We start from the raw sequence: 16,486 nt of genomic DNA, 5'->3' as shown, positions 1-16,486 counted from the left end.
TCCGCTCAGCAAATTCACAACCACAATATTGACTTGTGGTCGATACATATTTTCGTATCACCCACTGGATTAATTATTGTGGGTGTGATTTTGCTGAGCGTACATGTTTGTACTGTCCTTAGTTAGTACCGTTTCATTCATAATCTGAGCTCGCTAATACACTCGATAGGGGCTCTTCATTCATTGTATATAACCATTTCATTGTATATAACCATTTCATTGTATATATCCATTTCCTTAGTTAAGTTATATGTTTGTGCCGTCCAAGCATAATCTGAGCTCGCTAATACACTCGATAGGGGCTCTTCATTCATTGTATATAACCATTTCATTGTATATATGTTATATGTATGTCCGATAAACTTGGTAGATTGCGGTGGCAAGCTACGAGTTTAATGAGGACTGTGCTGTCCTTGTGCTGTCCTTAGTTAGTTATATGTTATGTGTATATCCTCTAAACTTGGTAGATTGCGGTGGCAAGCTACGAGTTTAATGAGGGTTGTGCTGTCCCCCCTCTTGGGCCTCTAGACCGTTGTTTGGCGGGTTAGGGGCTCTCGTAGAGGGAATATTTGCCTAATGAACTTGGTAGATTGCGGTGGCAAGCTATGAGTTCTTGGTTGTGCTGTCCCTGAAACATCCCGACGAACTCGCTAATACACTCGATAGGTGTTCTAGGGATATTTTTTTTATTTTAAAGATTTATATATTATATAATGAACCATGAAAATATCAATGATGTAATTGTCGCTATTAAAAAGTTAAAAAAAGATGGAATTAATATATCTGATGAACTTAATCCTGAAAAAATAGTTTCTGACTTTGAGATTTTACAAGAACGTAAAACCATGGGGACACACACACTATCATCTGAATACAGGCTCATGAAACGGATTCAATCGGCAATGTTTCAGTCGCTAGCTACCGTAGAAGATGATCATGTGAAGGAGTTCGTTCCTCTTTCTACCGCCGTAGAAAGAATTAAGTCGTTATTATCCCACGAGTATGAGGCAAAGAAAACGATTAGTACTCGCATAAGACTATTAAGAAAAATAATGTTAGATCGTGAAACGATCCAAGGTAACTTCGTTACTGGTGAAACGATCCAAGGTAACTTCGTTACTGGTGAAACGATCCAAAGTAGTAATTTTGAAGATGACTGAGATCTTTGATCAGAAATATTATTTCTAAATTTGATGGGTTAGTAATTTGTTTTTTTTACTGAAATTTAACAAATTTGTACAAATTTCTTAATTTTGACTACCATTTACCCCATCAAAAACATAAAATTGTACAAATTTCTTAATTTTGACTACCGTTTACCCCATCAAAAACATAAAATTGTACAAATTTCTTAATTTTGACTACCGTTTACCCCATCAAAAACATAAAATTGTACAAATTTCTTAATTTTACAAATTATTTATTTCTGAATTAATTTATTTATTTACTGAATTATTTTTTTTTACTAAAATCAAGGAAAATGCACGAACTACTTGATTCTGACGGGCTAGTTGGTAGTCAAAATCAAAGAAAAATGCACGAATTACTTGATTTCTGACGGGGTAGTTGGTAGTCAAAATCAGGAAAATTGCGCAATTTCGTTGTATTTTAGTAAAAAAAAATAAAAATCTCAGTAAAAATAATATTATTAATAAATAAAATTAATTTATAATAAATAAAATTTGTTAGGAACAATTTGACAAGGTTAGAACTTTCTTGATTTTGACGGGGTAGTTGGTAGTCAAAATCAAGTAGTTCGTGCATTTTTATGTTTCTGAGGGGGTAGTTGGTAGTCAAAATCAAGTAGTTCGTGCATTTTTATGTTTCTGAGGGGGTAGTTGGTAGTCAAAATCAAGTAATTTGTACAATTTCAGTAAAAATCAGGAAAATTAATAAATATTATTTTTTTTTGTGATAGAAATTTTAATTTTACTTTCATCGACTAGCTTTTTTAGTTGCCTAGGCCGATTAATTTGTACCAAACACAAATTTGTGCCAGTAATAATAAAGTATTTTTTTAAGTTGATCGAATTTGATTCTGAAGATCTACGACAAAAGTCCTTAGACAGAAATCCTTACGACGGAAGTCCTTAAGACGGAAGTCTTTACGACTTTACATACAGATTTATTACAAGCTCTTCTTCACGTATGTCAATTAAGCGATTAAGGTGGTCTGTGAGTTTAAAATTGATTCGTGTTAACATATTATTGTGACACCGCAAATACATGGGATTAGTTGGTTCTTGCATGATTAAATTTCCAGGGGGAACTTGTGGTGTGAACGTGTACAGGATGTATCCTTGTTGAGCCTGATTTGATCTTCCGAGATCTATTTGATAGCTGCCATCGATTACGTCACAAACCAGATTGACCGCGACAGTCGGTGTTATATTAACGATCCGCGGGGATACGTGTCTTCCGCCGCCATGTGGATCATTATCATATCTGAGAACAGTTGGAGGTGGTGCTAGTTTTTTCCATGCATCGAGTATTTTAGGGAAGTTTTCGTCGATAAGATCGTTTAATAATTTTACTAGTTCTCCAGCATCAATCCCCGGTATTACAAATGTTGGTAATTGTTGTTTAGTTATTTTGTAATGATTGAGAAACCATGGTCCAGCTTTATAATTATCAATAATTTCATCACCGTGTCTAACCATGTTCACAATGATAGTTTTATTAACGTATCTAATATCTGATATGACCTGATTTAGATGTTTTATCGTCTCAATGATTTTTTGTTTTACGTCATCGCTGTAGCTATCAGTAAAGAAATTTCGTAGTTTGTTGATTGATTGTTTAAATTCAAAATTAACAGGATCAGAATATGATTTAATAAATTCTTCATCTACGAGTGGATATACTCTAGCACCTGAATGAACATTACGTACATTATTTATTATTTTAGGAACGTCACCATCAGGAGTAATTGTAAACACGGAAAGATCACCGGTCTGGATCCATGGATATTTACCTCTATATTCAGGAACTGTCATAAATTTCCTTTCATCTGTGATAAAATCACCCCTCGTTGGTTCTGGTGGTCCTTCATACACCGGGGGAATTTCAGGCCATCCTAGCACTGATCTGATTGAAGATTGATAAATATCAACTGCATAATCAGGCGAGTTTATTTCAATCGTCGAGGACAGGGTGGGTTCATGAACAATAATTGATATTTTTGATTCCTTTCCCGTTATTGATTTTATTCTACGCGCAAATTCCTCACTGATCTCTTCAATCTCGTAACTGCCAGTTGGTATTCCAACAACAACCCAGTCAGGTGTTCCATCGGATTTGTTCTTGTTAGTAAATACAAGAGAATTATTTGCTGGTGTACCATTAAATGATTTTGATCTGATATTTGGCCAGCTGTAATATACTCGTAATTGTGCTAGTGCTATTTCTTTTACTGGAATTGTAGTAGGAAAATTAACACTAAATTCAGGATTAATTGAACTTACCGAGATCATCGTTATCTTTGGCGGAGTTGTGTTGGTCACGATCTGCTGGAGTAATTCTGTCATTATTGATACTTGTATCTTTAATACCGATACCTTCATCGTATATTTTGGTTATCATTGAAAATTCGAAATCAGATATAATTCCATCACTGAGACTCGCTGATAACAACGAGGATAATTTCGAGTATGCTACCGTCGCTGTATGTAATTTTATTGTGTAATCGGATAATTTTTCGTTCGTACAAGTACATATTTTTTTGTGATGATACCAAGCACACCTGCAATAGTTGTTGCTGCTGAAATACAGATAGTTACAGCTACTGGTGCCATCGTTGTCAACGCTGATATTACACCGGTTCCAGCAACAACAGCGGATACTGAATAAACAATCACATCAACGATAACCAATCGTCGTCGATATTTTTTTACTTTTACTGTATATTGATCGACTTGATCTTTTAGCGCCGCCTGCCATTCACGCGCTTGATTGTATCTGTATTGTGCACCGTCCATATATATTTTTATACAGTAACCAATTGATGTGCTTCAGCTACAAATTCCAAACACCACCAGTAAGATGTTGCGGTTAATGTCCTATCAGCTGCTTCCAGAATAAATATTTCCTCGGCTCCGATATTTAATATAACAGATACAACGCCGGAAAACCTGTCGGTGGAATGACGCCATGGAAACGTTGTAAATATTTCAAATTTTGCAGCACTAAACACAGATAGCCTGTACACGCCAGTGCTTGTTGCGGTATATTTGATGGTATTATTTTGTTTTGACCATGTTGCAAATCCCGATGATACCGTGCATACGATGTTTGTGATATGCCCGGGAGTTATTTCAGCTGGAATTTTAATCAGATTGGTTTTACTGATAATCTCAGGAATTCCCGCTACGATGTCTAGTTGTGTTCGTTTGATCGTGTCTAGGTTACTTTTGATATCAGAAAGTTTTATATCGATGACGGAAGGAGTTCCAAAGAACTTATTTATGGCATCATCGGTTTTCTGAAAATTTCTTCGAAGCCTTGTAAACGCGCCCGTGTGAACGTCATACTCGGCCCGTAGCGTGGATAGTTTTCCATCCACGTCGTCGACGTATAGTTTGTTTGCGACGTCGTTGTCAGATTTTGGAGCTGTTACAGCTACTATTTTGTTCCCGTTCATGCTAAGTTCACCTGTCATCGTGTCACCGGTGTTTCTCACGCGATTAGCAACACTTTTTGCAATTTCATCTCTGATGGTTTTAAGTGACATACTTGAATCTCTGATTCTACCACCGTCAGTAAACACGGGAATATTATCCGTAACTGCACCAAGTACTCGCCGGACTATATCATTCCATTTGATATTGCTGGTTTTTAGTTTACCATATCGATCTTGAAAAATAACAACTTCATCTGGGTCAACTCCAGCAAGGTTCATAATATCAGCGAGGTCATCTTTAGTCGCATACTTTGACAGATCAACGTCGGATTTTATTTTCTTACCAGTAGAAGATCTTCCGTAAATATCAACCATTATAATAAGATCCGTTGTTTAAAATGCTTTACGCGCAACAAATCGGTTGCTTGTATAATCGTGCACGACTTTATGTGGCGGCTTGGATGATTTTGATATAGCGTCGAGTACATTAATTACTTCACGGCCGCATATTGGCGGATCTGTCATTGTTTGTGTGGTTAGCGTTGAATACCAAACTTTGTAACCTCTAGTTGTTGCGTGGAGTGGTGCGACATACTTGATAAATTCAACAGGTGGAGCTAACCCGTACGAATCAAAATAAACAATTCCACGCGGATCAACCGCGTATGATACCCAATGAGTACCAGGTCCGGAACGTTTGTCAAGATTAATAATACCTGTTTCTAGTTTGTTTGGTTGTTTCGGTAATTGATCTCGCATAAAAACACCTCTAAAGGCAGATATTTTTAATTTTTTAGCAGCATCAAGTAAATCAAAATTTGATGATGGAACGTCTAACGAAATGACCCTGGAAGCCTTAGGCCTCTCCCCCAACGAGATCCCGGTAATCTTAGACCGCGTCCCTTTTTTTTGTATCCCCGCCCTGTTGCTTTCTTTAGTGTCATTCCAGCGGCTGTTCCAACAGCACCTAACGCGGCCGCTTTTGCTACGGCTGGAGCAGCCGCAGCTATTAATGTCGGAATGGCCGCAAGAAGTGGAAATATACCACCTGTTTTAACCATGTCTTTGATGGCGCTCGGGGAGAGATGGAATTGAACTCCAGTTTTTGATTCTAGGGCTTTATTGAAATGTTTAATCTGATTATTTGTCAGCGATAATTTGTTTGGACCACCACTAATATGATCTCGTTTTAGTGATATTTTAGTTCCGCATTTGTTGGCGGTTTTTGATTGAAGCTTTTTTACCTGACCAGGAGTCAGAGTAACATTAACATGACTATACGACATTTTTATATAAAATATATTTTTCTAAATAACACGATTAAAGATTTTCCACCGGTGCATCAACGACCCTCATTCGACCACTACCACCTTCAAGTAACATGGCCTTGTCGCTAAGTATGACCGCGATCGCTCTGTAGAAGCCGGGAACAATTGGTGGACCGGGTATATCAGGAGGAGGGTTAGTAACATGAGCTCGAAAGTGTATATCAACAACAGATTGTTTGGATAAATCAAGATGTTCTAGTGAAAAATAATAAATCGGATATAGACCTGTAAAATCTAGTTGTGATATTTGCAACCCGGTATCTATATTTTGATCACGTCCCATGAATGACATTAAACGATGATATGCGCGCGCTACATGATTTTGATCAAAATTTAGTTGTATATCCTCGGCTGGTTCTTGATGTCCATTTATCCGTAAGGAAACTTCATTAACTCCAAGGTTGTCAAATATCATATGTGAACGTTGTTGATTATTCGTCCGAGCATTATCTTGTAGTGCAATAAAAATATGTCGTGGTGCAGAAACACCCTGTTGTGATGCTATATGCCATGTAAATAAACCATTAATATTGCTTTGAGCAGCATCTGTGGTTACTGTTAACCATGATAGCAATGATTTACCGCCTTGATCCATAAAAGATAGTAATTTTTGTTCCTCAGTAATAGATGGAGTCATTACTGGCATCCACAATGAAAGTTTTGATATATTTACTTTACCCTCGGCAACACTAGCACCTCGCCAGATTGCATCATTATCATCACCTTTTCTTACGAGCACAATTGTGTGTTTAGCTCCAAAGATGACTTTTCTAACATTTCTGCAAAATCCAAAGATGTGAGATAATGGAATTGCACACGAAAAATTTCTATCATCTCCCGACAGTGCTGATCGGCGTGTTGCAAATCCCAGGTTGTAAGTCGCATTAACGCTTTTTATAATATCATAATCAGCACCTGGTCTGTCTGCGTGCTCAAAATCAGCTGGTTGTGGATCAACTGAAGTAGCTCGTGTTGCCAGTACTTTGGTATACTGAACATGATCAGCGTTGTTGGTAATATCCTTAGCAAACATCATTGTTGGACCGGCTGATCTTGTAAAGTCGTCAGAATATCTCGCCAGACCAATTATTGTTGTAGCAACGTCGACATCATTCTGAATTGATTCAATATTTTTTCCATCAATCATGTATGTGGCGCCACTAAATAATGCCATGATCCCGTTGTTGACAAAACCAACACGCAAATTAGCAGCATATGCCGTATTAGCTACAACATTCGTTACAAGTCTACCTTCTACTTCAATAAACGCCTCAGCGCGCAAGAAATATCTACTTGTATCATGAACCTGTAATTCGATTCTCCCCCGCTGATTTGGTAGTCTTGCGTCATAAGAATAAAATTGATAATCACGTACTGACTCGTACTTAAGGACAGGTGCCTCCATATCAAATGCTGGGTCTGATTCGCGCCTGAACATTTTTATTATAATTATCATTTTTCCAAATGATGATCATCGTCGACGAAGACCGCTTCCTGCTATTAAATTTGCTGTTATATTTTTTTCTGCTTCTTCAGATATCGCCGCTAGTTTTTGATTTGCAGCCTGATTTATTATTTTACTTACGTCTGCGGGCATCACCTCAGTACTTGCCAGTTTCACCGGTGGTTGTTGTTTTCGTCGCAATAATCGTGCTAGTCTTTCCTTGATCGCCGAGAACGCCTTACCAGCAACATTGACAATTGCACCAGGAGCTTTATCACGAACAATATCAATAGCCTTCATCGATAATTGTTTTGCAACTGGTGCTACTTTTGGAGCTATCCTCGTGAATAATCCTCGAATGACATCACCAAGTCCATTTCCGTAAATAACACTATAGATTGGTAATCGTGAGTTTACCGCTCTAACCTGTGTGGGTTTACGATGATTATCATGCACAATCATCTTATTTTATTTACCATTTATCTAACAACTAGTCATCAACGAGCTCATCAATAAGTTCTCGGTAAACGCCAATATCCATGATACCACCTTGAAATAGTCGCCGACAAATATCAGCTGCTTCATTGGTTATTTCTGGTGAATTATTTCCAGCTCGTTTTCCTCCTATGAGAAATTCTAACCGTGATACGTCATTGATGATATTATCAGGACATAAACCAGATCCTGTTTTAGGTTCATCTTGAGGTGTTTTAAATACTGGTGGTTGCATTACCGGAGCAAGTACTTCAGTGGTGGCCGGGGGTGAACCTTCTCGAAATCCATGTGGTGAACCTGTCGGTGTAAATGTCATTTTCGGTGCAGAAATTTTCTTCGAGGGGAGTAATTTAATTAGCTCTTTAGTCTTTTTAATTTCCGACTTCAACCTTTGCTGCGGCGAAGAAGATTGTTGTTGTTCTATTTGTTGCAGAGGTGGAGGAAGCTGATACTGGGAGGACTCTCCTTGTTCTAGTTGTTCCCATCTCTCTCTATAAAGTCTTTTTACTTCTTCTTTAAGTCTTTCAAATTCTGGACCTCTAGCTTGTTTTTTGTTGTAATATACGCGATATATCCATTTAATGAAATTATCATCATTTGTTTTTTCATAACGGGGTTTTAAAATACTAGATTTATTAGATATACTATTTAATATTGCTTCAGGTAATCTCTCTCTTTCAGTTTTTCTAATTTCCTCAACAACTCCTTCGTTAAATTTTGCAATTAATTCTACGTTTTCCCCTGCTGGTTTGGATTTAGATGCAAGTTTTTTTCTCACATCGGCGACTTCAGTACGAAGTTTTCCAATGCCTTCAAGTATTTCCTCATCAACAGGTGGAGGTTGAGCTGCGGCTATGTCAGTTGGAAGGTCTCGTAAAATCTTCTTTGTTTTTTTAGTTCTCGCTGCTATTTTTTCAGCCTGCACTGCAGTTTGTTCTAATACCGGAAAAATACCCTTTTTCCTCTTCTCATCTTCCTCCGCAATATCTCCCCATATAGTTTTTTCAACAGCCGCTGCAGCTTTCTTAGTAGCTGCAGTGACGGGTTTAAATAGTTTTTTAGTGTCTTCTTCGTACTCAACTTTTGATTCTTGCTGCGCTTGCAGATTTTTTCTAAATGAGTCTCTGACAGGAAGAAATTTTTTAATTGTTTCTAATCGTTCTCGTGCTGTTCTTGCAGTATGAGATTCTGGATGTACCATTTTATTATAACATAATAATTTAATTAATATCAGCAGAAGAGGAGCAGCAGAGAGGGGTGATGATAAAATTAAATTTAATTAAACAGATATCATTAATATAATGAACAACTGTGCGTGGCTGCGTCAAGGAACAACAGATAAATGCAACAAAAGGTGCCGTGGAGAATATTGCAAGAAACATAATTATCTTATAAAGAAAAATCCTCATGCTGGTCCACGAAGATGTGTTGGATGTAACAACGGCGTTAGAGGATTATATCAGATTTGCAAAAATTGCGGTGGAGATCGATATCGAAGTTTGATGAACTATTACAGAAAAAGAAAAAACATAAATCCCAAAATAGAAAAACCACCATCAGAACTTGAATATTACTTGAAACATAGAACAAATTCCGAAGATTCAGATGAAGATGAAACAGATGAGGAAAAACGACAGCGAGAACGCGTTGAAAAATATTCATCAAACTTGGTATGGTGGTAAATTAATAGCAGCAGAGAGGGTACCTACCAACGTTGGTCGTCAAACAAATAAACAAGAAATAAATAAACACGTAGAGTACTTTATTTTTTCAGCTACTATTTCGAACTGAGGTTTTATTAGTACAATCGGTCATTGCAAAAATAAACATCTCAAGGAAAGTTCATTTGTAAAATCTGGACCTTTCTACGAGATGATTTATTTGTTTGTTTTATTTGTTTTGTCGGAATTCTATGGTCTGTTCACCCTCTCTGCTGCTATTGTACCCTCGCCTTAGGCTCGGGCATTGTACTTGTATTGTCAGGTAGAGTATAGTATCCTTACCTTAGGTTGGGCATCGTATGCCACCATCACACAACACTAATGAAGGACAACTCACTATGGATAAGACATAGAATCAATCATATATGACAAAAATGAAAACAGTACATTGATTTTCTTAGACTTCACAACCTTTAGTTGGTCCTCCGTTAGTGTATTGAGGTTCCTAGTAAAGTATCCCTTTACGGTAAGAAGGAGTGCCATTTAGGAAACTTGACACGAAATATCATTACGTTTCAATTGATCTTAACCCTTAATGCTATGGGTGTAGAATGGTACAAATGTATGTTTATATCTTAATGACATACAAATAAAAAGATAAACAGGTTTATATTTGTATTGGTATTACAAATGAAAAGAGTTTTAATTCATGAGTTATACACAACCTTAATGTGACTTGTATACTTAAAATTCTCCTTTATATTTTCTTGAACTCGCATTTTGTCCATAGCAACATGACTACATGTTCCCTTTCCCTTTTGTTTGGGGATGGAGTCCGATATCCTATAAATTGCTCCTCTTTTACGTCAATCCTGTCCTATGAAGAAAGATACTTGCGAAGTTAAAGTTACAGTTTAGGGTTATACCTTCTTTTAATCCTATAACTATCTGGCTGACGTCGTCAAGAAACTGCCACTGGGGTGGGAACACAGGTGTGATGAGTGCTAAATTACTAACAATTCTTGATGTCTAACGTGGTTTGTGAAAACTTGTAACTAGTTGATATGTTGAAGTGCGAAATCTATTACCAATATACATCTAGAGCTTATTGTGTTCTTTAAAAAAAAAAAATGAAATTTCTATTGATTATATAGCTACGACTTGACCTGACAAATTAAATAGTTGAAAGAATGATACTCATATAGCTGTGACTTGTCCTGAAAAATTATATATGGTTGCAAGCATGATAATCCTATAGCTATGACTTGTCTAATAATTTCTTATCGATATTTTTGTGTCATGAACTTTTTGTATAGTCACAAAACTTTTAGTCTGTAAATAAATATTACGATATATTTTTATTCATAGATTTATATGGGGGTGGGGGTAGTATACGTTTAGTATCAGCATAGGACAATTAATTCTTAACTAAACTTTCATGGTTTTTATCTTGAAAAAAGATTACTGTATCTCTAACCAAGTGTAGATAGCAAAACTATTATGAAACGTAATGCTTTAAACTTTTACGTTACCTCTTGAGGAAGAAAAAGAGTAAGATAACTTTACGATTAAATAAGATGAAAACAAACTGATTAACAATTCACTTCTGGACACACACACACACACACACACACACACACACACACGGGTGCATTTACCAATACATTTAAAATCAAGACATGTATTTTATTAACCAATTTTAAGGATTTTTTTATTTAAAATAAAAAGCCTCTATGAACTAATTTAGTGAAAACAAATCCTGCAAATTTACTGAACATTTTCACCAATTTTACCTTTTACTACCCACCTGGCCCCATTGGGGACACTTATGTTATGGCCTGTACATGTTGTTTTCTCAAAAATTTTGCAACTACACTGACTAGTATATGATCTAGTTTATCGTAATGTTACTTCACAACGGTCTGACAGACGAGTAAATAGACGACATCTCTCAGTATAAAATAATGAAAAACTTTGATGCATCTATAAAACATTGACAATGGCAACGTAATAGAATCAATCCTTTTTAAGTCAAATGAAGGTATTTAACTTTGTTGACTAAAGCATACTTATTGGAAAGCTAACTTACTACAAATTTCAGTAGGAAAAATTGTCCTGGATACAATCTTATCTTAGTAACAGAACATAGCAAGTACAATCAAATATTATTTTGTCACCTACTGTCGAATATAATGTAGTGCGCTCCACAACTCAATCTATGGATCTATCTTATTTCTCTCGTACATTAATGACCTGCCTTTGTATACAGAGAAAGTAGAAACTAATATGCATGCAGATGATGCAGCATTCCAAATGTCGGGTCAAAACAGCTGCAGCAGGATCTTAATCCTGTCAGTAAAGGCAATCACATATATAGAAATATCCCAAAAGACTACTGCAGTGATAGTCGGAACATCACACCGATCATCCATGCAAATGTCTGTAAATGATGAATATATACCTAATGTAGAATGCCATGAGCTCAAAGTAGTAAGTGTTAATGATAAACTAACTTGGAATCATCACACGTTGATCGTGTATGTAACATTATAACTTTGAATCATCACACGTTAATCATGTCTGTAATATTATAACTTGGAATCATCACACAGTAATCATGTCTGTAACATTGCCACTTGGAATCATCACACGTTGCTCATGTCAGTAATGTTATAACTTGGAATCATCACGCAGAGATCATGTCTGTAACATTGCCACTTGGAATCATCACACAGTGATCATGTCAATAATGTTATAACTTGGAATCATTACACATTGATCATGCCTGTAACATGATAACTTGGAATCATCACACAGTGATCATGTCTGTAACATTGCCACTTGGAATCATCACACAGATCATTTCTGTAATGCCTCCATTTCACTACTACAAAGACTGAAAAAATATTTACCAATGCATGCAAGGTTCCTTTTTCTGAAAACTGTTTCGAAAGAAAATGTCCACCGTGTCCCGATAAATTGTGAGCAATCACGTAAATGTATTGATGACAGTTGTCATAACGGTCTAAAGTTTATATGTCACTGTCGTCAGTGGGTTCTAAGACCACATCATACAAAGGAAATTTGTATATATGCAATATTTTTTCACTTCCACCGGGGAGCACGTTATAGAATAGAAGTTCCTGATTAATGGCAAGCTAGATGATAGCCACAAAAGTTAAGGATATGGATACTAACGCCTTGGAAACATTTAAAGGCCGTGATTGTCTCTTTTCTTTTCATGTTGTTGTCCAGCTCTTCTTTTTCTTTGTTGACATACCGTAAGGGTAACAGTGGTGATCGAAATCGACTAGGTGATACCAAATATGATAAACAGTCACAACATTTCTATCCCAAATGGACATGTTCCTTCCAATCGTTGAATCCTTGGACGCAATAGTCGCAATATTATGTATCGAAGAAGTCATTTGAATTGGTAATGGAATCAAAGAATTCCTTTTCATTGGTAATGGAATCAAAGAAGTCCTTTTAATTGGTAATAGAATCAAAGAAGTCCTTTTAGTTGGGAATGGAATCAAAGAAGTCCTTTTAATTGGTAATGGAATCATAATTGTTTAGTTATGATACACGTGAATATACTTTCCATCTGGAAAATTAAGTCTTCAAAAGAGGAGATAACCACGGGTCTCTTGGGAATACATTTTCAAAGTATAGTGAGGAGCTAACACTTTTTGAAACTTGTGCATCTCACGGGGTCCACGCATGGTCTCTTTCGAAATTAAAGCTTTTTCCAAACATGTATCTACTTCTCTTCGCCGTTTGAGTTTGTGCATCTCCGCTAGCCAAGGTTCGGATATGATAACCCTAACCTTGGCAGATCGTAAAGATATATCGGTGCTTTGTTCTATATATAGACTGACAGACAGATAGACATAATGACATATAGATAGAAAGATAGAAAGATGGATGGATGGACAGACAGATAGGTTGGTAAACAGACAGACAGATAGATGCAAAGACAGACAGAAAGATGGATGAATGGATGGACAGACACAGGTAGAGATAGATTGATAGATTGATTGACAGACAGACATAAAGATAGAAAGATGGATGAATGGAAAAACAAACAGAAAGACAGATAGATAGGTTCTGCAGCTACTGCTAAGACTGAAAATTTGACAGCCATTTTAATTTGAAATTTTCCACTCCACCTCTCCATCCTTGAAATTAGATACAAGGCTGCTGTGAAAAGGATGCTGGCTAAGGGTGTAAAACTAGGCTAGCTCTTCAACAATTGACATAATATTGCATTTAACCAGTTGTATATATTTCAAAGTGGGAATGTCTAGAGATCAATTCTTAGAAGCCTTACTCTTATTTATCAAATAATCTAGAATTGTATTCGCTACTTACATACACATTCCTCTTGACAATGCCTCCTCTCAAGTAGTCCACTTAGACTTGTTGAAGTAAAACTTGGACAGCTTTATAATATACAATGACAATCCAAGGACTTCGCATCAGTTACATTTCCGGCTGAAGATAGTTTGAAGCATTTCCATGTTTGAAGGAGATGACTATATGGCATTTAAATTTGTCACTTAATAAGTATATACGGATGTTAACTTAGAGGAAGACAGATGGATGGATAGATAGATAGACTGTTAGCCAGACAGATAGATCAGCATTCTTTAAACCAGCATCCTAATTAAAGACAGATCATTATCAGACCTTACCATAATCAAAGTAAGTTTATTTTGCTTTACAAGAAACAATGCTCAGTACTAAGGCAAATGGGAGTAACGTGTCATGCCTACATGAAGGCAGCTGACCTGGACTATGCTCGACAGGGATCGATCCCACAATCAACTAAATTCACCAAGCAAACCATCGGGCTACCACATGTCCCCTACCCAGAAAAGGAGATTTGAAAAATACTAGAACTAAATAAAATGTATAAAATATGTGTAGATAAGTCTTATTTGGTATTAAATTTTATGTTTCAGGTCTTGTCTTTTATAAAGTTAATCTGATTTTGGTGATAATTAAATTAATGTTTTAAGCTTCACACACATAACATGTAGAACAATTGATGAACCTCTGACTGAAATGGATCAATTTATATCTTTAATAAACTAGAAATGTGTTTCATGAATGGAACCTCATTTAAGTACAGTACATTAACTATATCAGGTCCTTTTTCCCCAGGAAAAAATTAATAGATTCACCTAGTACAGTTATTAATATTTATTTAATTATCATTGCAACTCATTTTGAAGACTAAGTGTTGACTGAACTCTTATTTTGTGAGGACAAAGTTGAAAAGAATATTTTTGGAGGTCATACATTTCTATAGTCGTGATCTACTCAAAGCCTCACTGAAATGTATGATGTCCAAATATACTTACATGAGGTTAGGTTTTCCTGATGACTCTGGTTTGAAAAATATGTCTGACAGAGCTAAACTGCATAAAAGTACATGCACATAGGTGCACATAAACAGACACACAATCTTTAAGACTTGGTATCAAGAAAGTCTCAGTGTAAATATAAAGGTACCATCTACATTCACTTATAAGTTGCTGCAAACACCGAAGGCTGTCATTGCAAATTGTACTAATCAGAGCAAACAACACAGACTCTGAATTGCCAACACATTTTTTGATGGCAGATCAGGGTGCATGTTGTTTGCAGTTGGACTCGACGATATATGGCACTTAATTACATCTTTTTAAAGAGCACAAATTTTCCGATTTCCCTTTCAGAATTAAGACTATTTCTTTTTTTACGGTTAATTAAAGGCAGTTTATTGATAGATACAATTGACATCTCAGTGCTATGGGCTACGTAAATGTCATATATCCATAGAGGTCAAATTTGTCTTGTCTGCCTTCTTTGTAGAGAGTGCACACACACACACACTCTCTCTCTCTCCAATGCCAGTGAAAAGTCCAGTCAGCTGTAAATTGCAGTAAAAATGTGAGCAAATTTTATTTTCGAACAAGATAAAACATTTCCAATCGTAATGACATCACAGTAAATTTGTTGAAAATCACAACAAATAATCTTTTGAGTATACCAGACACATCATAAGAAATTCTAGTGTGACCAAATGGAGGTTATGTATTGGGAAACATCTAGAATTCATTACAAACAATAGTGAAATATACTTAGAACTAACAACTAACCAGTAACATTTCTTCATTAAAACTTTATTTCCTACAGAAATAAATCACACAATATACATTGGTAGATTTAAATACCTGGCTCCAGCCAGAATGTACATGGGGATGTACTGGTTTCTTCCAGCATCACATACCTCATGATGCCAACAACTAATCTGTCCAGACAGCATTTGTATTAGTTGGAAGAACTTCCTTTTCAACTGATGTAAACTAAAAAAAAGGTACAACTTTTAAACTAAAGATGCTGATTTTGTATAAACCACAATCACACATCCAAACCTTTATTTATCCAAATGTTTTTCACATCTCCCAAAGAGTTGGATGAAAATTAGATTTTATTACATGTTAAATTTTGTCTTCTAGGATAATTAAACAAAGCTGTATTGTATTAAGTTTATTTTTATTGTTGGTTTTAATGATACTTTTAGCACATTATTGGCTATATCACTTTTAGCACATTACTGGCTATTTCATGCTGAGGAAATGGGAGCTAAATGCATTCCCAAGGACACACAATGGCAGGTGACCCAAACTGGACTGTGTGGGAAGTGAATCTGCAATCCATGGATTACAAGTGTGATGTTCCACCAACAGAGCTATCATGGCTCCATGTATTGTTTTGTAGTTGACTCAGTTTATATGCAAGTTGACATGGCTGCTCTCAATTAAATGTGGCATGAGAAGATATTCCACTGGACTGCTGACCAATCTAATTGCCTTGTACATAATCTAACTGTTTTCTAGCTATACAGTAGCTAACGGAGACATATATGTAGTTTCCAGGTTAAAAACTT

At 36.1% G+C, this 16,486-nt stretch overlaps 1 protein-coding gene across 4 annotated transcripts in view; it reads right to left on the bottom strand.

Annotated features, from left to right (window-relative positions):
- Positions 1-15,467: 15,467 nt before the first annotated feature.
- The window catches only part of LOC149784837 (uncharacterized), a 140,360-nt gene continuing 139,341 nt past the window's right edge, over positions 15,468-16,486 (bottom strand). For all 4 annotated transcript variants that reach the window (XM_089978399.1, XM_089978401.1, XM_089978398.1 and 1 more), the window contains one exon: positions 15,468-15,902. In XM_089978399.1, the coding sequence (XP_089834525.1) occupies positions 15,740-15,902 (163 nt within the window). In that variant the 3' untranslated portion in view covers positions 15,468-15,739. The remainder of the gene's footprint in view (positions 15,903-16,486) is intronic.

This window comes from Sinohyriopsis cumingii, chromosome 13, assembly GCF_028554795.1.
Source record: "Sinohyriopsis cumingii isolate HCF-2022 chromosome 13, ASM2855479v2, whole genome shotgun sequence".
Taxonomy (NCBI): Eukaryota; Metazoa; Mollusca; class Bivalvia; order Unionida; family Unionidae; genus Sinohyriopsis; species Sinohyriopsis cumingii.
This window is presented reverse-complemented; position numbering and strand designations above follow the sequence as displayed.